We start from the raw sequence: 27,290 nt of genomic DNA, 5'->3' as shown, positions 1-27,290 counted from the left end.
TTCCAAACTGAGAAGAAACCTATTCTCCCCCCCCACCGGAGAGTAAGATGGGTAACTAAATGTATGCCTCTCTCCCTCCCCTTGACCATGGGCCATATTAACTGCCCCCCCTCCCCTAGCCCAAGTAGCCCATCAGCTAGCTACCCCTTTGTTACCAGATCTTGAGGGGCCTCCAATTTGGACTATTTTGGACAATAAGTTAGGTGCTCCTCGGCACCACATTGTCAGGCAGGCGAGTTCCACTGAGCCGCAACAATATTATTATTACATTTATCTACCACAAAAATTAAAAAGTCTAAATTCACAACTTTTAATTTTTTATTAAAACCATAAACATAATTAATAATAATAACAAACTTATTCAGGGGCCCATCTAGTAAGCGGCGAGTCACCACCTGCCTCGATAACGTGTACTAACATTGTTATGGCAGGTGTCCGGACCTCTCAGCAATAGCCCAATCTTTTGACCAGCCAAAATTCATCACCATAACCAGCAGTTTTCTCCACTATATTTACAATAGCCCCTACGCCTGTTGGGACCGATTTACGGGTATCTATTTGTACCCGTGAATGGGTTCTAGCAGGTGTATTACATAACAGCAAACTTCTCCAAAGGGCGTCTACGTGTTGGATCTGTATCCCCACGCACGCCTATCAAATGACCGGGATGTATATACCCGTGAGTTTAGAAGAGAGACAAATAACAAACTTACAATAAAAAGTAACCTAAAATTATTAACATGTGATGTTGAATAAAAATGTTCTGTCTATGTCTACAACAAAAATAGCTATACAATTGACATATTTTCTCTGTATTTGCAATTTTAGGGCCCGAGATTAAAACATGTAAATTCTTATGAAATTCAGTTTTATTTTTGACAATAATATATTGCCAATTGCGCAGCCTTTTTTTTAGACTTTCTCGCAGACAACCCTGCGCGGGAATGTGCGCAACAGCTACACAATATTAGAGGTTTTTAGGGTTCCGTACCCAAAGGGTAGAAACGGGACCCTATTACTAAGACTCCGCTGTCCGTCCGTCTATCTGTCCGTCCGTCTGTCTGTCTGTCACCAGGCTTCACAGATGTATTTCTATTGTCGCTATAACAACAAATACTAAAAACAGAATATATTGGTGCGCGAGTCCGACTCGCACTTGGCCGGTTTTTTTTACAAGTGGCCAAGCTGTACTAACTTACAACAAATTGAGGTGGTGACTTGCATTTCCAAACATTATGTTTGCCCATTCAGTCGGAGGGTCTTATTTAGAGGGTTGACCGATTCAAACCGTGGACCTTATCTCAAAGGAACAAGGGTCAGTTTTCAGTGACACCGGTTTGTAATTTTAAATGAAATGATGTATAACGAGATGTACTTATATTAGGAGCAAATCCACACTTCTTGTGTATATTTTTCATCAGATATATCGGAGCGGCCAACGCGCTCACAAATATCTGAACACGCCTCTATTGTCAAGACGCGAGAGTGCGTGTTCAGATATTTTTGAGCGCCTCGGGCGCTTCGATATATCTAATGGCGACTGTACTTAAAATAGAGGTATTATTTTTGAATTAAGTATACCGACCTAAGTATAGTAGTTTATGTGACTGCTGCATAATGAAAGGCATTAAAATACGAGTGTGGGTTTATGAAACGAATGAAATGAGTTTTATATTAGTATCACACGAGTGTTTTAATGCCTAATTATGTACAGTTACATACACTGCTTTATCTACACACATATTATGAACTTTCTATGATATATTCACTAACCTCATATTACAGCCGACTTTGCTCTCTGGCGGAACTCGCGGATATGAGATGGCGTCTCCGAAATATCTTTATCGCACATTTTACATGAAACTTTTGTTATAGTTACTTTAAAAACAACAAAACAAATTATGTTTTACTTACAAACTACCTAATTAAAAGATAATCTGTACGTCAAATGGCGGCAAATGAAAACTTTTTTCAGGCACGTCACGCATCCGTAGTTTTTTTTAATTCAGAGACAAACTAGAGTCGGGGTCGATTACCATATCGTCCGATACCAACTTACATGCGAGATTTGTCAATATTGTATGCAATTGTCATTTGATTTCGAATAAAACGTCATCTCGACTGATATTAGAATAGGGGTCAAATCAAATTGCTTTTTTTTCAAGATGTTCGAAATTTGAATGCATTACCAAATCGATTTTAATATAGTAATGAAGCTATTACCACCCCATACAACCAGGGCCGGATTAACCCTAAGTCAAAGTAGGCAACTGCCTAGGGGCCCCGCCTCGGCTAGGGGGCCCCGGCGGCTCAGCGCACACCAAATAAAATTTTGTACCATAGGGTCAAAATTCATGACTAAATGTTTTATTCTTATAATAATGAGTATGCTTTGTTATTGTTTTTTTCGATGCATTCTTTAAATTAATGAAATACTGTAATAAAATTGAAGCAATACGTTACAGTTTACGGTACTGTTGTAAAGTTGTAATAATAGGGGTTTTCAGGAAAAATGGTTCACTTTTTTTCGAACAACTAACAACTTTTGGGTTATTTTGACTCAGAATCACGAGGACTATTGATTAAAACAAAGAAAAATAAAGAAGACGAAAGTGTCCCCAGTTTTTCATAGGAATGCTCGACCAGCCTCGCTTTTTACCTAAAATTACCATTGGTTTGTGTTCCACATCTCCTCTACTTCAGCTTAGCCTTTGGTCTCGCTTTTTAATACAATGGACATTGGTTCGTGTCTGTACTCAACTATTTATCCTAAAGCCTGATGAAGCACGGCTTTGACTTCGCATGAAAGCTCGCCTCACTGGGGAACTTCGGACTTTTAGGCTCAGATGAAGATCGGTACCCGGCCTTTTAACACGCTTTCACAATATGCGATATTGTTAACAAAAAATTTCGCGCTCGCTGCGCTCGCGATTGTTTTTGGTTCTTTAATTGACCCTGTATCTACATGTTAGCTTGACTGGTGAATGAATAGAATTTGACCAAGAAAAGTCCGCAATGATTTTGATAGCATACGCAGTGCAAGTGTTATTTACAGTTTAAATTCGATTGTTATTTATACATCATAATTTTCTTAGAAGTTTTGACGTTTCGCGAGTGCTATCAAAATTGTTGCAGGCTTATCTTGGTCTAACTCTAGTACTTAATTTAAGTAATTTTAACATATGGGAATTCTTTATTATTAGGTTGATTCTAATCATGTGGCTCGGCGTTTGGTCTTATGGTCGCACAATCGCTGTTCAGTCTCGCAAAATATTAACTATTGATAAAATCAACTTTGCGGCACCAGTTGAGCTTAGCCTTTAGCCTCGCTTAAAATTTGCCATTAGAGGTAGGTAGGAAAGTGACGCTGAAGCTCACAGCTTTGGTATTCCACTGGGAATTGGCCTTAAGCCTAAAGGGCTATCCCCACACTTGACGCGACGCGGAATCCGCAAAAACCAATAGAATAAAGCTTTATGTCCACGCAATAAGAGCGGAAAGACATCGTTCGATTTGGATCGGCTCGGCCGACGCCTGAATATTGAAATTAAAAACGCAAATATATTTCCCTGTACTGAATATGCTGTGTGCAGAATTGACTGTAGGGGGCCCCGAGCATCGCACTGCCTAGGGGCCCCGGCATGCTTAATCCGGCCCTGCATACAACCATTTCCAGTCGCCGTTACGACGCGGTGTTGACACATCTTGTGTCGACACCGTCTGTTTCGGTCACAATTCCAGTCGCAGAGTCGTCGCCGTGTCGACACAGTTACCAGAAATGGGGAAGGGTCGACACATGACACAAAGTGACATAAAGTGTGGTCGCCGTGTGCACACATTGTTTCGGGTTTGCGACTACTTTATGCCAAAATCATTCGTTCATTCGTTCATTTTGTTCCTGTCAAATGGAAACTGTCAGATGGAAAAATACTTAAATAAAAATAAGTGACATTAATACGCCATCTCTAAAACGGATTACAAGACGTAATTATATATTGTTTGCATTTATATTACAATAGGACTTAAATTATTATGGGGAATTAAACTGCTCGAGTGATTTGATAAACTAAGTGTAATATAATCAACGCGCCACCACATTGTTTTAGTTTAGCCGGAAATGAAATTGTTTACTTCTCAGTGCCTGTGTTCATAACTATATTATTTGAAGCATTTTTAGTACTTCGATGCGTATACTATACTTAAATAACAGAAATAACGCTTTACATACTACCAAACTTGTTAATTATGATGTATAAATATGGTTTAAGGCTGAGAAATATTGCAGTCACAAAGTAGTTGCAATGTTTCGACTTTGTGTCGACTCTGTGTTGACACATGACACGCGCTGTCAAAAGTAATAACAAAGTTACTGGTATGTTACTGGATTTGCAAAATGGCTCCTTGTGTTGATTTGTTTTCAGATATTCTCAAAGTGTAAAAATGCCGTGGTCAGAGATGGGCATTAATCGATTAACTGTTTATTCGACTAATTAATGGAATAAAAAAAGTTAATTCTCAAATTTTAATCGCGATTAGTTTAGTCGACCTAACATAGATTGAAATTGAATTAATCTGAATATTAATCGAATAAATTATCGATTAAATCTCGATTGAAAGTTGACAGGGGGCCATTTTTGTACGTAAAAATAATAGAAATGTCTTGCATGCAGATGGTAGCAAAACACTTTGTCATAAAAGTCGAGATGGGTGTCGATATATAGGTTTTAGGGAGTGCCGATTTCGAAAATAATGACCATTTTGGAATCCGAAATGGCGGCCATGCACTGTGTCATAAAAGTCGTCATGGATGTCGTTTTATAGGTTTTAGGGGGCGCAGATTTCGAAAATAATGACCATTTTGGATTCCAAGATGGCGGCCATGCACTATGTCATAAAAGTCGTCATGTATGTCGTTTTATAGGTTTTAGGGGGCCCCGCTTTCGAAAATGATGACCATTTAGGAATCCAAAATGGCGGCCATGCACTATGTCATAAAAGTCGTCATGGGTGTCGTTTTATAGGTTTTGGGGGGCGCAGATTTCGAAAATGATAACATTTTCAATTTAAAAATGGCGGCAATGCACTATGTCATAAAAGTCGTCATGGATATCGTTTTATAGGTTTTAGGGGGCGCAGATTTCGAAAATGATGACTATTTTGGATTCCAAGATGGCGGCCATGCACTATGTCATAAAAGTCGTCATGGATGTCGTTTTATAGCTTTTAGGGGGCGCAGATTTCGAAAATGATAACATTTTCAATTTCAAAATGGCGGCAATGCACTATGTCATAAAAGTCGTCATGGATATCGTTTTATAGGTTTTAGGGGGCGCAGATTTCGAAAATGATGACTATTTTGGATTCCACTTTTATGACAAAATACGTAGCCGCCATCTTGGATTATAAAATGATCATCGTTTTCGAATTCTGCACTCCCTAAAACCTATAAATCGACATCCGTGACGACGCAAGTTATCTTTATTTTCAGATCTAACAAATTGCTACGGAATACAAAGGACAAAAAAGAAGCGAGGAGGTAATGAAACAAGCAAAAATACAGATGATTCCTCGACGCAATTGGGTGATTCTTAAATTGTGTCCAGATTTTTTTTGTAATAAAAGTTTTCGATTTTTTTTTATGTTTTGTATCTGTATTTTTTATGTAATTCGACATTAAGAGACCATATACATCTCTTAGTAATTGTAATAAGTTAGATTGAATTGTTAGTTTTATTTTATAAAATTGTTGATGTTATTATTTTTGCTTGTATGTAAATTCAATGATGACGTGTAAAAGTGCCCTTGTGGCCTATTTGCTGAATAAATGTTGATGTTTGATGTTTTATTTTTCACATATTACTCTCACAAGTTCCGTGACATTTCGACCTTGTAATTTTTTAAGTAAATGTTTTTGTTTATCTATGAGGATCTCACTAGAATAGTATAATCAAGGTATGTTTATATTTGATGAATGAAATAGTTACGCAAAAAAAAATATATTTGTGTCTTATATTCCTGCCGAAGACTTTTATTTTACCTTTTCCTTCTACACAAGTTTGGCCAAGTGATAAGAATTTAGGGCTCTCAATTTTATTTTGACTTCTACAACAGTAAAGCTACGAGGCCATGTTTGGTATCGTTTTCGTATAAATTCGCAGTACCCAATTTAGTTAAGGTATCACATTGACACCATTCCGAAGTAAAAACATATAAACGTGTACTTATTAAAATACTTTCTTTTAAACTCCTCTTCACGCTTAAACTGCTGAACAGTTTTAATTTAAATTTGGTACACATATATTTTGAGTCCCGAGACAGGATATAATAAGTTATCTCAAAAATCATCCTTTAAAGGTGGGAAATGAGGTGTAGGGGGAATTCAGAATTGACTTCTTGAAGTTAATACTGTTTAAGTTTAGGTTTGAAGTCATGTTTTTTCATCATTTTTAACTAAATCAAAGATGTAGACCATCCCAAATTTCATATAAATCGGTTCAGCGGTTATTGATTTCCCGTACAAATTTCCACGCCACTTTTCACACCTTCAAAAGATGATTTTGGTTATAAGATCTATCCTATGTCCTGTTCGGGGACGCAAACTATTTCTATACCAAATTTCAACGAAATCGGTTCAGCGGTTAAGCGTCAAGAAGAGTTTCAAAAAAACCGGCCAAGTGCGAGTCGGACTCGCGTATTAAGGGTTCCGTACATTAAGTCCGACTCGCGTTTGACTGCACATTTCTAATAGGTTTTCCTGTCATCTATAGGTAAAGAACTATTTTGTGTATTCAGACGGACATACATACAGACGCACGAGTGATCCTATAAGGGTTCCGTTTTTTCCTTTTGAGGTACGGAACCCTAAAAAGATTTATTTTTATTTTGTGGAATGGTGTCAATGTGATATCTTAAATGGATTCAGCACCCCAGATTTATACGAAAACGATACCAAACACGGCCTAGCACCTTCACTGATATAGATATATCAGGATAAAATTGAGAGCCCTAAATAAACTTTCAAGAGCGGATATCTCAAAAACTATTCAACATATCGAAAAAATTGACTGAATAAACTTGTAACAAATTAAATTAACTTTCATTTTGTATAAGTGGCCATGTCGCTGAGATGCATAGTTTCCGAGATATAATCGAAAAACGGGAAAATGGGACCTTCAAAGCCCCCTCTCTCCCCCCCGCTCAAGGGCTACGACCGGGGACTTTTGATATGTTCACCTCCTAACTTGTCAAACCGAGTTACGGAGTCAAAAATTGTGTTCCGAGCATTTCCCTCTACAACTTTTGGAGCATTCGTTGCCTGACCTAAGTAGCTTATTGAATTTCTTTAAAAACTTTTCTGTAAAAGGTTGACGGGTGTTGGGTGTTTATATGGTTTCGGTCGATTATTATCATTTGCATTGCCCATGATGACTTACTAGAATTACGAGCACACGAGACACTAATAGTAGTTTGACAAACCTTGGTTTTCAAGAGGTATTTTATATTGACATTTGCTGTCACAAATTTGCTGTCAGATTTAGTCGCAAACCGCACGCAAAGTGCACACAAATGTGTCGACACCTTGTTACGGAAAAGTGTAGACACGGCGACGACACTTTGTTTCGAAACAATTCTAGACACATTGTGTGGACTCTGTTACGACACATCTGACATTTAGTTACCACTTTGTGATTCTGCGACTGGAATGGTTATATGGGACATTTTCACAGATAAGAAATTTGCTGTAACAAAACAGTTTATCGTAATGTGGGCCATTATTTACGGATTTTGAAGGCATCATAGAGAGTTTATGATATGTGTGTAGATAAAATACTTTACTACATTAGCTATACATAAATAATAACTATCAAGAAGTTCATATGTACTACATACATAGTTAATGGAAACTTGAGCAAGCGAGGGGTTTGACACTTGTATAATTCTTTAAACTATTACTTTTAATCCCTTCCCCTTGTCTGCCAATGCCAATATCTTTAAATTGCAACCCCCATATAAACCCCGTAGTAAATTTATGTAATTTTCTTGGTTATAAACTCTCTGTGTCGGATTTCATTGATATCCATTCTGGGATTTTTAAATTATGGCGGAACGAACATCCAAATATGCAAATTAACTAACTTTTACATATAAAATAGGTAGGTAATACTTAAGTTTTTTTTTAAGGTGCTTCACTAAGGTGCTCAAGTTTGTTTGAGGCTGGCACCGACTCCAAAAATAACAGATTGTAAATATATAAATACGCAGATTTGTGTGATTGATTTCAGAAGTATGTATATACATAGTTCATAGGTGTTCACCTGCGTTATTGAAGACAAAATAATATTTTTTTTCTTTTCAGTGTGCTATTGTTTTTGTTGGTCGACTCGTTTCGTGTTAGTGCCGGTTTTTTTATTTCCTTTTAGTTTTTTTTCGGCGGTTATTTTTTTTGTTAAAAAGTTTTTATTTTATAATTTTCTGTGGCTATAATTTATACAAATTATTACATGCTTAATTTTCAACCGACGAAAAAAACGGAGGAGGTTCTCAAGTCGACGCGTATATTTTTTTTTTTTATGTATGACCACGCATAACTTTTTACAGAGATGTTCGATTTTGATAATTATTTTTTTATTAGAAAGGGTATACCCCGAAGTTGGTCCCATATAAATTTGGAAAAAAAAATCCAACCTTAAGGGAAGGAAAATAGGGGATGATTGATTTTTTCACTCACCGATTGTAACGTATGACCACGCATAACTTTTTACAGAGTAGTCGTAATAATAATAAAAACTTGGAAAAAACTCCTACCCTAAGGGTGGGAAAATAGGGGTAATTTATTTATATTACAAAACAATATAATAGTTAAAGTAGGATTATTAATATAACAGTTATTTTTTTTTTTTTTTTTTTTTTAAATAACAGATTGTAAATATATAAATACGCAGATTTGTGTGATTGATTTCAGAAGTATGAATATACATAGTTCATAGGTATTTACTTGCGTTATTGAAGACAAAATTATTATTTTTTTCTTTTCAGTGCGCTATTGTTTTTGTTGGTCGACTCGTTTCGTGTTAGTGCCGGTTTTTGATTACTTTTAAAATAGCTACCTACCTTGCTTTAGCTATTAACTGTTATATTAATAAACCTACTTTAACTATTATTTTGTTCTGTAATATAAATAAATTACCCCTATTTTCCCACCCTTAGGGTAGGATTTTTTTCCAATTTTTTATTATTATTACGACTACTCTGTAAAAGGTTATGCGTGGTCATACGTTACAATCGGTGAGTGAAAAAATCAATCATCCCCTATTTTCCTACCCTTAAGGTTGGATTTTTTTTTCCAAATTTATATGGGACCAACTTCGGGGTATACCCTTTCCAATAAAAAAATAATTATCAAAATCGAACATCTCTGTAAAAAGTTATGCGTGGTCATACATAAAAAAAAAAATATACGCGTCGACTTGAGAACCTCCTCCGTTTTTTTTTTCGTCGGTTGAAAAATAGGTAGGTAATACTTAAGTTTTTTTTTTAATTTTCACGTTTGTATGAAAATGCTGTTTTGGGGCGGTCGTCCACTTTCGTTTTAAGGGCCAATACAAGTCTGTATCTTTAGGTATTTAAATAAAAGTAAACAAAATCTACCCTCAAATGGCTCCTTAAGCCAGTTGAGGGTAGATGATAACATTACACGATCAAATAATGTAGGTTAAAGTCAGGTCGTTCAGTGACTGATCCAGGCGGTTTTGTATTTGGTCGGTTAACCAATAAATGTTATAATAATTACCTATATAACTACCCGAAAATGTACATATTGTTTGTTTACTTTTATTTAAATACCTAAAGATACAGAGTATAAAGAATGCAACATGACAATGTTGGGAATAGAAATGTAACATTTCCTTTATCACGTCCCCGTAAAAATCTGATCTAAACTTTTCAAATGCAAAATGCAGGAACACAGGATGGTAGCACAATGTATGGAGTATGTGTATTTTACACGCCGGTGGCCGCCTGTCACACCGTTAACTATTTTCCATTTATGATTTATGGAGGGTTTTTAACAAATGCCATCATCTTATTCATCTTATAGGGACCGTGCGCGTTGGAGAGTATGCCATCTTGTGGCCTGAATCGGAAACATATGTGCACATGTACATTGCCAAAACAAGTGCTACCATCTACCGTTCTCGTAGGTACGTTTCCTTGTGCATAGTGGGTTCTGCCATCTTGTGGGCTACATAGGAAGCATAAACTGCCCCCTATACCTAGTTAATGCGCGCCCCCTATACTACTTTTGCAAATTCAAGCAGCTTAATAGGTACGGTGGCAGAAAATATCGCGCAAAATTGTATTGAGAAGACATCTGTTTTTACAAAAATGAGTTTTTTTTGCGAACAAAAAGAAATCAAATTAAACATCGAGAATAAAGCTATGCCTAGTTCATTCTGTTTATTAGTTATTGCCTTAGAAAAACCCCCTGTCGCAATTTTTTTTTGTATCATCTTTCTCTATCTCTCTCTCTCTCTGGCTCGTGTGGAATCTATGAGCGTGTGAATAATACAGCGATGTCCCGCTCGCAAACCGTAACCGCGAGAATATCCGCATCCAATGTGAAGACTACTGGGGGGCTACCGCGAAAACCGAAATTCGCAAATTGCGGGGATCTTTCTCTTTTACTCCAATGAAGGCGTAATTAGAGTGACAGAGAAAGATGCCCGCAATTTGCGAACTTCGATTTTTGCAGTTATAGCCCTGAAGACACCGCAACAGACGTGATTGTTTTAACAACAATTATCTCGTAAAAATGTGATTTTTCGCTTTTATTCTAGGGACAAATTTGATTGCTAGGCTAGTCACAGTAAAAAAAATGGAGATAGGCTGTATCAGGGACACAGCCGCTATGGTTGACGTGAAACGTGGTGTGGACAGCTAATGCGAAGGCCGAAGGCCGAGCTCCGCGTAGGGCCGAAGGCCCGAAGCGTCCAGGATGTCAGTGCTTTAGCACAGAACAATAGTACAAGTGTCTAAATGCGAAGGCCGAAGGCCGAGCTCCGCGTAGGGCCGAAGGCCCGAAGCGTCCAGAATGCCAGTGCTTTAGCACAGAGCAATAGTACAAGTGTCTAAATGCGAAGGCCGAAGGCCGAGCTCCGCGTAGGGCCGAAGGCCCGAAGCGTCCAGGATGTCAGTGCTTTAGCACAGAACAATAGTACAAGTGTCTAAATGCGAAGGCCGAAGGCCGAGCTCCGCGTAGGGCCGAAGGCCCGAAGCGTCCAGGATTTAAGTGCTTAATCACAGAACAATAGTATAAGTATCTAAATGCGAAGGCCGAAGGCCGAGCTACGCGTAGGGCCGAAGGCCCGAAGCGTCCAGAATGTCAGTGCTTTAGCACAGAGCAATAGTACAAGTGTCTAAATGCGAAGGCCGAAGGCCGAGCTCCGCGTAGGGCCGAAGGCCCGAAGCGTCCAGAATGTCAGTGCTTTAGCACAGAGCAATAGTACAAGTGTCTAAATGCGAAGGCCGAAGGCCGAGCTCCGCGTAGGGCCGAAGGCCCGAAGCGTCCAGAATGTCAGTTCTTTAGCACAGTGCAATAGTACAAGTGTCTAAATGCGAAGGCCGAAGGCCGAGCTCCGCGTAGGGCCGAAGGCCCGAAGCGGCCAGAATGTTAGTGCTTTAGCTCAGAGCAATAGTACAAGTGTCTAAATGCGAAGGCCGAAGGCCGAGCTCCGAGTAGGGCTGAAGGCCCAAAGTGTCCAGAATGTCTGTGCTTTAGCACAGAGCAATAGTACAAGTGTCTAAATGCGAAGGCCGAAGGCCGAACTCCGCGTAGGGCCGAAGGCCCGAAGCGTCTAGAATGCCAGTGCTAATTAACACAGAGCAATAGTACAAGTGTCTAAATGCGAAGGCCGAAGGCCGAGCTCCGCGTAGGGCCGAAGGCTCGAAGCGTCCAGAATGTCAGTGCTTTAGCACAGTGCAATTGTACAAGTGTCTAAATGCGAAGGCCGAAGGCCGAGCTCCGCGTAGGGCCGAAGGCCCGATGCGTCCAAGTTGTCAGTGCTTAAACACAGAACAATAGTATAAGTGTCTAAATGCGAAGGCCGAAGGTCGAGCTCCGCGTAGGGCCGAAGGCCCGAAGCGTCCAGGATTTAAGTGCTTAATCACAGAACAATAGTATAAGTATCTAAATGCGAAGGCCGAAGGCCGAGCTCCGAATAGGGCCGAAGGCCCGAAGCGTTCAGGATGTCAGTGCTTTAGCACAGAACAATAGTACAAGTGTCTAAATGCGAAGGCCGAAGGCCGAGCTCTGCGTAGGGCCGAAGGCCCGAAGCGTCCAGGATGTTAGTGCTTAAACACATAATAATAGTATAAGTGTCTAAATGCGAAGGCCGAAGGCCGAGCTCCGCGTAGGGCCGAAGGCCCGAAGCGTCCAGAATGTCAGTTCTTTAGTACAGGGCAATAGTACAAGTTCCTAAATGCGAAGGCCGAAGGCCGCGCTCCGCGTAGGGCCGAAGGCCCGAAGCGTCCAGAATGTCAGTGCTTTAGCACAGAGCAATAGTACAAGTGTCCAAATGAGAAGGCCGAAGGCTGAGCTCCGCGTAGGGCCGAAGGCCCGAAGCGTCCAGAATGTCAGTGCTTTAGCACAGAGCAATAGTACAAGTGTCTAAATGCGAAGGTCGAAGGCCGAGCTCCGTGTAGGGCCGAAGGCCCGAAGCGTCCAGAATGTCAGTGCTTTGGCACAGAGCAATAGTACAAGTGTTTAATTGCGAAGGCCGAAGGCCGAGCTCCGCGTAGGGCCGAAGGCCCGAAGCGTCCAGAATGTCAGTGCTTTAGCACAGATCAATAGTACAAGTGTCTAAATGCGAAGGCCGAAGGCCGAGCTCCGCGTAGGGCCGAAGGCCCTAAGCGTGCAGGATGTTAGTGCTTAAACACAGAACAATAGTATAAGTGTTTAAGTGCGAGGGCCGAAGGCCGAGCTCCGCGTAGGGCCATAGGCCCGAAGCGTCCAGGCTGTCATTTCTGTTTAACCACTAACGTCCTGGACGCTTCGGCGGGCTGCGTTATCCACGATAGATACGTCTCATCATACAACCACGACCTCTCTGTCAAGAGTGAACGACTGAGGAGGACTATTGACCTGTGTTTAGAACTGACCTCCTGGATGCTTCGGGCCTTCGGCCCTACGCGACTTCAGCCTTTGGATCATGCGATTTAGACACTTGTACTTTAAAATACTTGGAAAAGTTACGGGAGGCGCGCGTCTGTCGGACGCTTCGGACCTTCGAATCGGTCCTACGCAGAGCTCAGCCTTCGGCCTTCGCATTTAGTTAGACTCTTGTACTATTGCTTTGTCTTTCCATACCGAAGTGTCGCGCATCTCGCGAATGCTTGATGTATTATAATTATTTTGTGTAATATCTTAAATTTTATCTGTAAAGATTATTTGGGGTCATTATGATTCACTGTATCTAAATGAACTTGAATAAAGCATTTAATTTAATTAATTACAGCGTCACACCTATTTAATTATATGATCATTTCATTTTGGAGTAATGAATGTAACGATTAGGTAAACATTTTTTGTAAATAACACCCCAAAATTACAAGAATAGATATTTTATACGGGTAATACACGTTTTATAGCAAACTCGTTCGTGTCTTTCCTGTAGCCATCGCGAATATAAGGGAATCTAAAAGCAATTTTTTACGCAGCACCTTTACATGCGGAATAAACTTTTCAGTATTTGAGACTCAAATGAGAAAAACCGGGCAAGTGCGAGTCGGACTCGCGCACGAAGGGTTCCGTACCATAATGCAAAAAAAAAAAAAAAAAAAAACGGTCACCCATTTAAATACTGACCACTCCCGACGTTGCTTAACTTTGGTCAAAAATCACGTTTGTTGTATGGGAGCCCCATTTAAATCTTTATTTTATTCTGTTTTTAGTATTTGTTGTTATAGGGGCAACAGAAATACATCATCTGTGAAAATTTCAACTGTCTAGCTATCACGGTTCGTGAGATACAGCCTGGTGACAGACGGACGGACGGACGGACGGACGGACGGACGGACGGACGGACGGACGGACGGACGGACAGCGAAGTCTTAGTAATAGGGTCCCGTTTTACCCTTTGGGTACGGAACCCTAAAAACGGGATATATATGTACCAGAGTCGTTACCTTTTATAGTATTGTCCACAGAAGTGACCTTTTCTAAGATATGTTTTTCCCATAGGTACATCAGAAAGTACCCAACTAAGATAGTAATTAGCAATAGGAACTCGAGATTGTAAAGCAGCCGGCATGCGTTCTATGTGTTCTATCAAAGTAACTCGCGCCGCCGCGCCGCCATAGATTCTAATGCATTATTTGAGGAGATTAGCATGTTTTACTAGGGTAAAAGTGGTATGTAAAGAACCGTTTTTGCTTTATCTTACTACTTCAGGTATTTTGCGTCAGTGTTGTGCCCTTTTTTACTCATATTTCATTAAAATAAAATAAGATCTATCAAATGACACCAATTTTACCGAAATCTGTTAATGGGCTGATGAGTCATTACTAAATGAACACTGAAAATAGGGGTCATTTTAGCTCCGAATGCATCGTTTCTAGCGTAGAATCGGCGCGATCTTTGTCAGCGGCACATGTAATTCCGAGTAATGGCTACTTTCCTCTATACAGTGATGTCATAACTATACATATAGGTATTATAGTTATGGAGATATAAGCCTCCGCGCCATAACACTTTTCGTTACACTTGGTTTTTGGTCCGGCACCTCTACTACGGGTTTTTAAAAACGTTCAACTAACGTTTCACGTCAAAAATATCAAAAGGTTTGTTTTCAGGTATATTCATAACAGTTTTGAATGATTCACAGTCTGACAGTTTTGACTGATTGAGCAACTTTTACTATGGGACCAAACCCGAAATCGCGGAAAAAAAATTGGCTGTTTCATATATTTTGCCTGGGCCATTTTCTATGGAAGGGTATAATTTTTTCGCGATTTCGGGGTTGGCCCCATAGTAAAAGTTGCTCAGTATAGTCCCAAAACCTCCCTGGCAACGGGAATGCAGTTATTTTTTAGCCACCGTGTATAGACCGTGATTATCGATGTTTTGTATTGTTTTCGTTCGAGCTCCCGATATTTCGACGGGTAATCGCGGTCCATATCCCGGTCTATATAGGGACCGTGCGCGTTGGAGGTTCTGCCATCTTGTGGCTTGAATCGGAAACATATATTATGTGCACATGTATGTACATTGCCAAAGCAAGTGCTACCATCTACCGTTCTCGTCGGTACGTTTCCTTGTGCATAGTAGGTTCTGCCATCTTGTGGGCTACATCGGAAGCATAAACGACACATTTATGCCTCGCGCCAAAAATCTGACGGCTCCCATGCTGCCCCCTATAGTTCATGCACGGGGCCTATAAGTCTAGGTATATTCATGTCACGTCGGTGTGAGTGTCGCCCGTACTGACTGACGCAGAGTGCTCCAAACGCAATTTGTCCTCACCGGATAAAGGTAGGTACAGACAGCAAAGAAACAATAAAACGGTGGATACATCATATTGAATATTTCCCCCGCTTAGTTAGGTGCTTCTGTTACTGACTGTAATGACATAAAATAAACAAATAAATATAAGTATGTTAGACCAAGAAAAGTCTGCAGCGATTTTGATAGCTCACGCAGTGCAAGTGTCATTTATACGTCATAATTTCATAGAAGTTTGACGTTTGAAATAGGTAACAATTGCACTGCGTGGGCTAAGGCGTGGGCTATCAAAATCGCTGCTGACTTTTCTTGGTCTAACTCTAACAATCTTACACAATTACTGTCAATATTTACTTTATGATTACACATATCGACCTACCACCACAGTAAGCTCAATTAGGGCCGATGCAGACGGACTGCAACTCGACTGCAATTTGTTTGGGAACTGCACGCCGACTGCACGCCAACTGCAACGTTTATTTTCTGATCAAATCCGTCAATTAGATCATTCTGTCTCGATTGGCCTTTAAGAGGCTATGGTTTATGTCCTCTGAGGAGCTATCCGCAGTGTTCGCAGTAGAGTCAGGCCGTAAAAAGTCTGCAGCGATTTTGATAGGCCACGCAGTGCAAGTGTCATTTTAAACGTCAAACTTCTATGAAATTATGACGTGTAAATAACACACTGCGTGGGCTATCAAATCGTTGCAGACTTTTCTTGGTGCGACGTTCGTTCGTTCGCCTTTTTACGCTCGAATTTGTAAGAGAGAGAGGCAGATACGAAATTTCGAAAATCGATAGTTACACCAATAATAATGGTAACACAAGGTGCAAGTGTTATTTTAAACGTCGAAAATCTATGAAATTATGACGTATAAATAACACTTGCACTATGTACGCTATAAAATCGTTGCAGACTTATCTTGGCTTAACGAGCGATATATTGGCGAGAGGCAAATAGACGAATTAACGAAAGAAGCCCTCTCGATTAGGCATAGGCATGGTATAATAATATACTCCGCCTGGTACTCTATTCCCGTCTTTTCTAGGTCACCTAACTGACACTCGGAGTAAATATCTATGGAGCGGCCATTAACAGGCGTTCCCCTCTGCAAAAAGTCGGCGGCCGCCGGTCAAGGAGGTTATATAAAACTAGTTGCCACACGTCATACGCCATTCAGCAAACGTCAGTCTAAGCGGAATGATAGGAGCCGAAAATGCCGAATTGCAGCGTTTTCTCGTTCAAAATGAGATCGAAAACGTCTAGTCTACAAAAAGAACACGTTTCTTATCATATGTAGGTACTGTTACATCTAAATATTATCAAATAGTGCATTAACTTTGCAAATAACTAAAAAACATTGTCAATCTGACAGTGATACCAGTGATTTGGTATTAGATCTAATTTAGGGTAATTCTAAAGAAGACTTTCTAAATATTATTTAGGTACGAGTAGAATTTCTAATAGGAAATATTATGCGAAACTCTGCGTAGGGGGCGCGACTACCACAATCCATCACAATCTGGGGGTCCGCCGCGGAACAAGAAATATTAAATTTCGTTATCTAACCTCTCTATCACTATTGCATATTTGAGCGATAAAGAGAAAAGAGAAAATTTACTAGCTAGCTTAGTGCTACACTCTGGCGGCAGAACATTGCAGTAATACGCCCTATTTGCGTTGCTTTTTATTATATAATTTATGTAACACATTATTTTTATATAACACCTTAGTTTCATATCAACCTAACCTAATCTATTTAATCAAATAAATAGATCTATAAGAATAAAGAAAAGGGGGACGGGGGATCAAAAAGTAGTCGAAAACATCTCGCGTGATTTGTGCACAACCCCTAAATAACGTAAAATTACCGATAGACTATTTATTGAAAACTAGCTGTGCCCGCGGCTCCGCCCGCGTGGAATTCGGTCTGTGTCAGTAAGCAGCTAATTTCAGTAATTTCTAATCCTAATTTCTCTCCCTCTCCCCTGGAGGCGGAACTTGAAGTAAAGTTGACAGATGGATATGCTAGAGGACTGTAGTCCAGATATCTTTTTTTTACAATTAGGTACCGCTAAATAAAACTACACTCCAAAGTCAATAGTTTTTTCGCCCTTATTCAAATTTTACACGTGACTTAAACGACAGAGTAGTAGGTGTATATCGGACGATACAGTACCTAAGCTGTAAAGGGGCCCACTGATTAACAGTCCGCCGGACGGTATCGGCCTGTCAGTTGTTCGGAACTGTCAAAATTTTGTTCTAACTGACAGGCCGATACCGTCCGGCGGACTGTTAATCAGTGGGCCCCAAGGTATACGCGCGCGAGCGAAAGCGAAGCGGCCTGCCTGGCTAGACCGCGACTCACCGTGGTCTTCTTCAGACTCCTGAGGAAGACCACGTGCCCCTTGTAACTTCAATGCGTTGCGAGACTTTCGGGAATGATTCGATTTTTTTCGGGAATGCATGGTAATGCGTATAAAATGCGAGTCCCAAATCGTTTGACTCCGCAAACGACCAGTGCCGGATTAAGATATTGTGATGCCCTAAGCATTTCTAGACCATGGTGCCCCCTCTCCCTAGGGACATCAAGATTACATTGAATTTTTTTGGTTAATTGAGTGACGTTCATTGCCGCATTACAGCTGAGAATGGAAATTAATCACATCATTTTATCACGACAATTGACAGTGCCGCAGCAGTAACGTTGCAACAGAGTACCTAATGCTGCTGCAGTCGCCACCCGAATGTCACCTTTATCATATCTTATAATGTTATTGAAAACGCGAGCGAAGCGAGCGCGAACATTTTTCGATATAAAAATGCAAATTTTATAGACAGTTCTACATTTTTACTTTTAGTATGAAAATCAGTCTCATAATTTTATCGCGAAAATTGACAGTGCTGCAGCAGTAACGTTGCAACAGAGTAATACTGCTGCAGTCGCCATAGCTTAGAAATTGATTGAAAACGCGAGCGAAGAAGCGCGAATTTTTTTCGATATAAATAGGCAATTTGATAGACAGTTGTACATTTTTACTTTTAGTATGGAAATCAGTCACATCATTTTATCAGGAAAATTGGCAATGCTGCAGCAGCAACGTTGTAACAGAGTAATGCTGCTGCAGTCGCCATATCTTAGAAAGTAATTGAAAACGCGAGCGAAGCGTGCGCGAAAATTTTTCGATATAAAAACGCAATTTGATAAGACAGAGTTGTACATTTTTACTTTTAGTATGGAAATCAGTCACATCATTTTATCACGAAAATTGACAGTGCTACAGCAGTAACGTTGTAACAGAGTAATGCTGCTGCAGTCGCCATATGTTAGAAATAGATTGAAAACGCGAGCAGAGCGAGTGCGAAATTTTTTCGATATAGGTAAATAGGCAATTTGATAGACAGTTGTACATTTTTACCTTTAGTATGGAAATCAGTCACATCATTTTATCAGGAAAATTGACAGTGCTGCAGCAGCAACGTTGCAACAGAGTAATGCTGCTGCAGTCGCCATATCTTAGAAAGTTATTGAAAACGCGAGCGAAGCGAGCGCGAAAATTTTTCGATATAAAAACGCAATTTGATAGACAGTTGTACATTTTTACTTTTAGTATGGAAGTCAGTCACATCATTTTATCACGAAAATTGACAGTGCTGCAGCAGCAACGTTGCAACAGAGTAATGCTGCTGCAGTCGCCATATCTTAGAAAGTTATTGAAAACGCGAGCGAAGCGAGCGCGAACATTTTTCGATATATGTATTATTTTTTGATACCTAAATAAATCATTTTACATTTTTCATTTTTCATTTTCTTTTTAATTATTAATTTATTAAATCAACATAATTATTCAATTATTTTTGTTGATATCCGTGTCTTTTAAACTTAGAGTTAATTTGGCAAAATCTTTCCTCAGTGGCTTATTCATGTCACAACGTATTAAATTCAGCGCCATCTGTTAGTTTACCAGGGTACTCAATAGTGGTAGCACATATTTGAAAAAAGTTTGCCCCTCCTTCCTAAGTAGCCCCATAAGATTCAGGGGCAAACTTAAGTCAATCGAGTGTTGTGGCTACCCCCCCCCTTTTAGGGGTTGAATTTTTATAGCCTATAACCTGGCCGGGGATTTTCTCGACAGATTAGTAAAGTTTTCATCAAAATCCGTTCAGCCGTTTTCACGTGATGCGCGTTCAAATAAACAGACAAACAGATAAACAGATAAACAGACAAACAGACAAAAATTCTAAAAACTTTTGGAACGTGTTCTGTTATCGATTCTAAGTATCCCCAGCCAACTTTTTTTCAAATATCTTCCATGTACAGACTTTCGACCGTCTTCAGCTTTATTATATGTATATAGATTAATTTTTCCTTTAGTTTCTACATATAGCTGGTCAATCAGATCTTGTCAGTAGAAAAAGGCGGCAAATTTGAAAAATGTATGCGGGAAGGGATATCGTCCCATAAAAAAATTGAATTTCGCGCCTTTTTTACTGACAATATTTGCTTAACCAGCTATATATTTTTATTTAACATGTCAAATATTTTATTAATTTAAGGTATTTACGGCTGTCACTTTCCATAAATAGGCACTTTTAATTTATTACTCTGGTATCAACGTACCAATATTAGTGATGGGACACCATAAAAACCAATATCGGTAAAATCGATATAAACATAATGAATAATATACAGATGGTCATGATGCCTAGCGAACACCAGCCATATCGTACAAACCTCAAGGAGTGATATTCCTAGGCAGATTATGATCTGCCTAGTGACCACCAGCCATATCGTGCTAACTTCAAGGTGTGATATTCCTAAGCAGATCATGAAACGCCGGCATGTCATGATCTGACTAGTGACCACCAGCCATACCGTGCAAACCTCAACATTTAGGCATATCGAATAAGTAGGATGTCCTAAATTTTAGCAAATGATAACCATTGAAATGGCTTGACAGCCTACTTATAGTACGTGTTTGGGTAGCGTATGATTTTAGTACCTACGCATGCTGCTCCAAATGCCACATAGAATACAGCACTAGGAGTGGCAAAAAATGCAAAAGGCAGATTATTAAATGGCGGCGTTTCATGATATGCCTAGGAATATCTCGATATGCCCGATTTTACGATCTACCGCCGATATATATACTAATTATCCCCTACTCAATATCCCTTAAATGACATCCTATGGCCGCGTTCCATCTCTGTCATTAGGTCTGCAGGCTGGATAGTATATTGCATTGCTTCCAGAAGTAAACCAACATGTAAAATATTAACTAATGAACTGACAATAAAATATCATTCTATATCAGCTTGCAAGATTCGCCCTAAACAAATTGACAAACTATTAGAAATAAAATCTAAACAATACAAAAATTTAAAGTTAGTAAAATGCTGGTACAAAGACTTGATATTGTATTATTATAATTGATAAAAGCAGAAATTAAAATTCATTGTCAATAAAGTATCGACAATATTATCGGCGCGTCCCTCGCACTATCTAAGTTTACTTAGAACTGACGTCATCTCGTTCACGGACAGGGTTGTCTGTGTTTGTTCTTGTACTTGTGTGAATATAGTTTTTGCTAGTGTTTGATAATTTTGTCGTGTGCGTGTGTAGCGACGCATGCTAAAAATGCATTAGTGTTAACGTTATTTGTGTGCGTTACCTCGTCCCCCGCGCCAAAAATGACAGAATTTTTCAGATAGAAATTAGTGCGCGTCTCTACTCCATAGATATTTACTCCGAGAACTGACACAAGCCTACGTCATCATGCGACAGCGCTATATGATAATATGCGATAGCGCTATATATAGCGGCCATGTTATTGTGACGTAGGCCCGTGTCACTCTGGGAATAGAAGACCATGTTTTATTCGACCTTGGGCATAGTAGGTTCTGCCATCTTGTGGGCTACATCGGAAGCATAAACGACACATTTATGCCTCGCGCCAAAAATCTGACGGCTCCCATGCAGAGTATCTGAACGCACTTCAAAATGTCACTGTCAACGCTTGTGACGTCAACGTCAGTGTCATTTCAATGTACAACTCTCGTCATGAATATCTTATCGCGAAAGCTCTTTTCGAATTAAAATATAAACTTGGCATTATTAAATTTTAATATTGTTAATAAACCACCATGTTATTGTTTCAATGACGCTAGAAGTTATAATCTAGTTATAATAATTTTCTTGTCACAAGTGCAAACGGTTTTACGTATTTTATAGCATTGTTGTTACTTACATGTGGTTTTGTTGATGGATATCGTCATGGTTGACTGAAGCTTTTCTTTATTTATTGAATATAATAAATAACTGCTAAAATGTAAGTATGTCTACTACTCTTTACAATTTTACACAATGGTTGCTTCGTTTTAATGCAACTTTTTCCTCAAAACAAAATAAAGTCCCAGGTATTTTAAAAGTTCAATCACGAAGTAAAAGTAACCATAGTGGATGTCCGATGGTATTGTTTTGAACTTCAATTAAGATTTATATTGAATTATCAATACATTACTAATAATACATAGATGTTAGATTTATTAATCTATACAGATGTAGTGCATAATTATTTTCCATCGTATTTTCATGGAAACGTACGAAAGTGTCTTGCTATTTCAGTCAGTCTCGGTACAAAAAGTACTGAGGCTGACTGACGTAGCATGACAAATACGAACGTTTCCGAGAAAGTATGATGGAAAACAATTATGCATACACTATACTTCTTCTTCTTCTTCATGTTAGGGGCTATACACCGTGTTTTTTTGATTTCCGTTAATTTGAAGGGTGCATTCCTGAGCTTAAATCAAGTAACTTTCTCAAAGACACTGATATTCTAATGAACTCCATTTAGGAGATAATCAATCATTTCTTTTTTTCCTCTAAGGCCTCTACAAGCGTGTACACTTGCCTTAGGGCCGGTTTACATATTGATTAGTGATTAGAATGAGTTCATATACGTACATTTGCTACTAAACTTAAGTACAGTCAACAACAGAGCTATGAATACAGGCAAAATGTCAAAAATAATTATGTATACAGTACTTTATTGCCTGTACATTAAGGTCGTGTATACATATTTTTGGCACTTTGCCTGTATTCATAGCTGTTACTATCTCGGTCGATCGCTGTTTTCGAAATGACATTGATATGTCATAGATTTCAACTGTTTGGTTGAGTTAAATGTAATGCCCGTGTTACAACAACGCTATATGCTACTGTTAATTACTTTTTTAACTTAAAACTTTTTTTTTTTCAAAAAAAGGAAAAACAATTTTTTTTTTAATTAATTATGCCTTTTACTTCTCTTAAACGTACTTAACCATACCCCGAAGTTAACGGAATTCAATAAAAACACGGTGTATTAGGCTGCAAAGCCTTTGTATCACTGCAACCATCATCCCTGATCTATTGTGATCACCACCTACTACAACTCTCGATCCAAACCTGCAACTTCAAACAGCTGCAGGATCTTTTTGATCTTGAGAGACTTTAACTCCTCCGGACGCAATATGTGTCCGCCCAGGATTAAGTCACGAGTATGCATTAGGCAAGAGCACTCTGTGAGGATGTGCAAGGGTGTCTCCTCTGCCTCCATACAGAGTCTGCATCGCCCCATGTCACGTTTCCCCATAGTGTGCATGTGCTTATTTAGGTCGCATACACTATAACATGTCTCTCAGTTTGGTGAGCCTGTAAGCCAGGCATCCTCCAAGGATTTCCAATGTTAGATGTGACTTTAGTACATGCAAAACTAGTGTTCATAAATAACTTATGTTTTAGGAGTTCTCAATCATATCATCAGCGGGAGATGGAGGAACGGATCAGGAGGTTTGACAGTGTGTGTGTTGCGGCAGTGCGTAATATTGGACATTTGCAAGAGCAAGTAAGTGGCCAGATGTAACGAGAAACACTCATTTATAAATTACCACTTATCTTGGCAGTTGGTAACTTATAGAAAAAACAAAAACATGGACCAGATTAGTTTATAATAAGGAAGAGTGGAGAAGATGGGGGAGGCCTTTGCCCAAAGGCACATAGAAGCGGTTACCGTAGAATGTAGATTAAGGAGAACTGTAGATAGTATTAAAAAAAAATTACCTATTCTGAAATAAGGCTATAAAATAAAAATAAAATAAATAAAAACTTATAGAAATATAAGTAAGGAAAGAGTGGTAAATGTCATCTGTTTATCAGTACCGCTACTTGACACCAGATGTCACAAGTGTAGCTACTGACGAAAAATGTACTGCTAAAACAATTTACAACTAATATTACAAGCAGAATGATTTAAAAATAGTATTATAGACCAACCGCTTAACTGAGTCCTCGCCTGCGCGTTATAGTACGTTGCTTCTGGAAAACAATATATGGAAAACTTGGCATAATTAATAGAAGACTTTTTTCAAATGGGATATGTACGTTATGGACCGAAATTATTTTTCATCAACCCTCCCCAACCCTCCCCCCTCTGCGTCACCCCCCCACACCCCCGCAAAGGGCCCGAAACGCGGTTTTTCTAAATTTTTAAGAAAACAGTTCAAGATATAGAAAAAGTGTGTAGGAACGAAGTGATCCTTAGCAAATTTGCTATTTATCTCTTATACACACTATAGTACTATCACTTATAGTTTTTGTGAAATTTGTCACCATATATGCAACTTTTTTAGAATTTACGTTTTTTTTCTTTTGTAAGATAATTTTTCTCAAAATATACTTACGATATCGCCAAATTTTGTTTAATTTAAATAAATAGTTAATATGTTCTTTAAAATGGTGTATTATTTATTATTAAACTCCTTCATTTGACGATGCTATGCCATTTTGAAAATACATCGTCTTCAAACATTTTTAAGCTCACCGAACATCGTTACTATTAACCACTTGACTGTGAAACAGACCATGGTCTAATAAAACATGGTCTTCTATTCCCAGAGTGACACGGGCCTACGTCACAATAACATTGCCACTTTATATCAACATAACATGTTACATGGGTACATTATACCTATGGTTAATAAGTTAAAATATTTCTTTATAATTTTATAATTTTCATTTATATGTATTTTATCTTAAATTTTACAATAACACGTAATTTTTAATTATTTGTTAGCAATATCTTCCGATTCACGAAAGAAATTTCAGACGTTCGGGTAATTCTGTTTACATTACTGGCAGCACAGGATAGCGCTGTCACATTTGACAATTCGGATCTAGATAACTTCATGCCCTGACCGTCATCCTTGTCGAACGCGTGTTAATTGTTATTTCCTTCTCGCTCAGTGTCAGCAGTCGCAGTGTTTTCCAAACTTTTCACGTCGTAAGCTTGGTAATTAATGTGTAACTGTGAATTAGTTTTTCAAACGTTTGTCTTGTATAGATAAATAAAGTTTAATTTAATATATTAGATTTGTTTTATTTTACTATGTTTCTACATGAATAACTTAAAATTAATGCCGCTAAAATAATTTTCACCGTTGGTTAAAGTTCTCCCACATTTTAAAGTTTGAGAACCTGTAAACAGCATGATGACGTAGGCCCGTGTCAGTTAGGTCATACGCGAATCTCGGAATAGAGTACCAGGCGGAGTATATTATTATACCATGAAACAGACCGCACGGTCGCGTTTTTATAGCTTGCCTCACATAGAAGGTAGGTAGGTTATTTGTTGCCCACCATAACCCATACTAAATGTATGGTGGGGAACAAACAAAAAGTGAGACTGTGACAAGGACAAGCAATAGTACCGCTTTCTTGCTACTCCTACTGAAAGTTCTATAAGTGTATCTCGTTCGGTCATTTGGCCCCTCCCCCGTTTCCTCTCTATTATTGTACCTCTATGTTGCCTCAGCATGCCTGTCACGCTCTAACAAGTATGTAAGTGCGAAAGGGACGCGCATAGTGATAGGCGATAAAATTGGAACCGTGCTGCGCCCGCTGACCGAATTTTATACAACACAAACGAGGGTGAACCCACGATTTTTGACCACCACACACATGAAAAGTTCATCATCTTCTTCGCGTTGTTCCCGGCATTTTGCCACGGCTCATGGTAGAAGAGCCGGCCGCAAAATTTCTAACCGACTTGATACCACGATGAAATGCACAATGGTTTCCCAGAAAAGTTATGCTAAGTCCGAATTCGATAGTCTGCCACGGCGGAACTTGCCGAAAGTACGAAAAAGAAGGCCACTTCCGGTGCGAAAAAAGGGGCTGATTTAACCCATCTGATACCGAGATAGTAGTTATGGCAGCAGTTAGAAATTTACATGTAGACACAGAAAAGCGAAGTCTGCCACTATTTTTTTTGCCGGAAGTGCTTGGCAGACGCTCTCAAAGGTGACCATCGGGACCCCTAAATTAACCCATCTGATACCACCATGAAACCAATGCCAGTCGGTAGGTATGAACTCTCATGTCAGGAATATATAAGTCTGCCAAGGCTTTTCCTGCCGAAACACCATGGCAGACGAGATTATGTAAGCAAGGTCGCCATCGGTTACCCTACACTAACCCATCTGATACCACCATGAAACCAATTCCATTCGGTAGGTATGAACCCCCATTTTAGGAATATATAAGTCTGCCAAGGTTTTTCCTGCCGAAACACCTTGGCAGACGAGATTATAAGCAAGATGACCATCGGTTACCGTACACTAACCCATCTGATACCGCCATGAAACCAATTCCAGTCGGTAGGTATGAACCCTCATTTCATGAATATATAAGTCTGCCAAGGCTTTTCCTGCCGAAACACCTTGGCAGACGAGATTATGTTAGCAAGGTGTACATCAGTTACCCTACATTAACCCATCTGATACCTCCATGAAACCAATTCCAGTCGGTAGGTATGAACCCTCATTTCGGAAATTTTTAAGTCTGCCAAGGCCTTTCCTGCCGAAACTCCTTGACAGACGAGATTATGTAAGCAACATCCGCATCCGTGGGACCGGTATACGTGATTACTGTAGGCTTATTTATTACTTTATGCTTTTACATATTTGTATATTATTATGTTATTAATGAAATATATTTATAATTTATTAAACCTATACCTAATACATTGGGAATTCATTACCTGCTTACGGCAGTAGTAGGGAGTAGTGTGTGAGTTCTGGCTCACTTAGCCAGGCCAACAGTCCCTCCCCTTTTTTTTCCCTTGTTGAGGCCCTGCAACCTTACCTTGAACCCAACCTAATGTCATTGTAGCTCGAATCTAACCTAATCTATTTTTATTGCTTTTAGAAAATATTCTAATAACAATTATCTACTTTTGCAAAGTTAAATGTTGAATTCTTTATTTCGCAAAATGGAATTTTAATGTGACTATAATGTATGTGCAATCTACTTAGAAACTGGGTTTAGAAATATAAAAACACACATTTTATATAGGATAATAAGTTCATTCAAGTAATATTCTGAACATATGAGATATAGTAACATCATTACTTATTCTGTGTACAGTGGAGAAAACATGCAAGTTGACATTTTTCGTTTTAAAATAAAGATAAACTAAACAGTATTTGCCACAAACCGATGTAAAAAAAACTTTGCAGTTGTTGATTACAATACCATATCTTAAGGCCCCAGTACACAATGGGCCATCGCCGGCCATTCCAAGGGACGCATTTATGCGTTAGAGGGAGCAAATGATATTGCTATCTCATTCTACCGCATGGCTGCGTCCCTTGGAGTGGCCGGCAATGGCCCATTGTGTACTGGGGCCTTTACAATTTCTCTCCATGAACATTTTATGATACCCAACCAACCTTCCGGTTTTCGCCCGAATGAAT

General features: G+C 39.2%; 2 protein-coding genes across 2 annotated transcripts in view; one reads left to right on the top strand and one right to left on the bottom strand.

The window, feature by feature from the left end:
• The window catches only part of LOC134802752 (origin recognition complex subunit 4), a 239,566-nt gene that overhangs the window by 33,092 nt on the left and 179,184 nt on the right, over positions 1-27,290 (bottom strand). The gene's annotated exons all lie outside the window — the stretch shown is intronic.
• Positions 21,699-27,290, top strand: part of LOC134802728 (uncharacterized) — a 40,969-nt gene continuing 35,377 nt past the window's right edge. Inside the window, exons 1-2 of the mRNA XM_063775390.1 lie at positions 21,699-21,823; positions 23,281-23,383. Coding sequence (XP_063631460.1) covers positions 21,822-21,823; positions 23,281-23,383 — 105 coding nt within the window. The 5' untranslated portion in view covers positions 21,699-21,821. The remainder of the gene's footprint in view (positions 21,824-23,280; positions 23,384-27,290) is intronic.

Source organism: Cydia splendana, chromosome 25 (genome assembly GCF_910591565.1).
Source record: "Cydia splendana chromosome 25, ilCydSple1.2, whole genome shotgun sequence".
Lineage (NCBI taxonomy): Eukaryota > Metazoa > Arthropoda > Insecta > Lepidoptera > Tortricidae > Cydia > Cydia splendana.
Note: the sequence above shows the minus strand (reverse complement) of the source record. Positions and strands in the feature narration are given on the sequence as shown.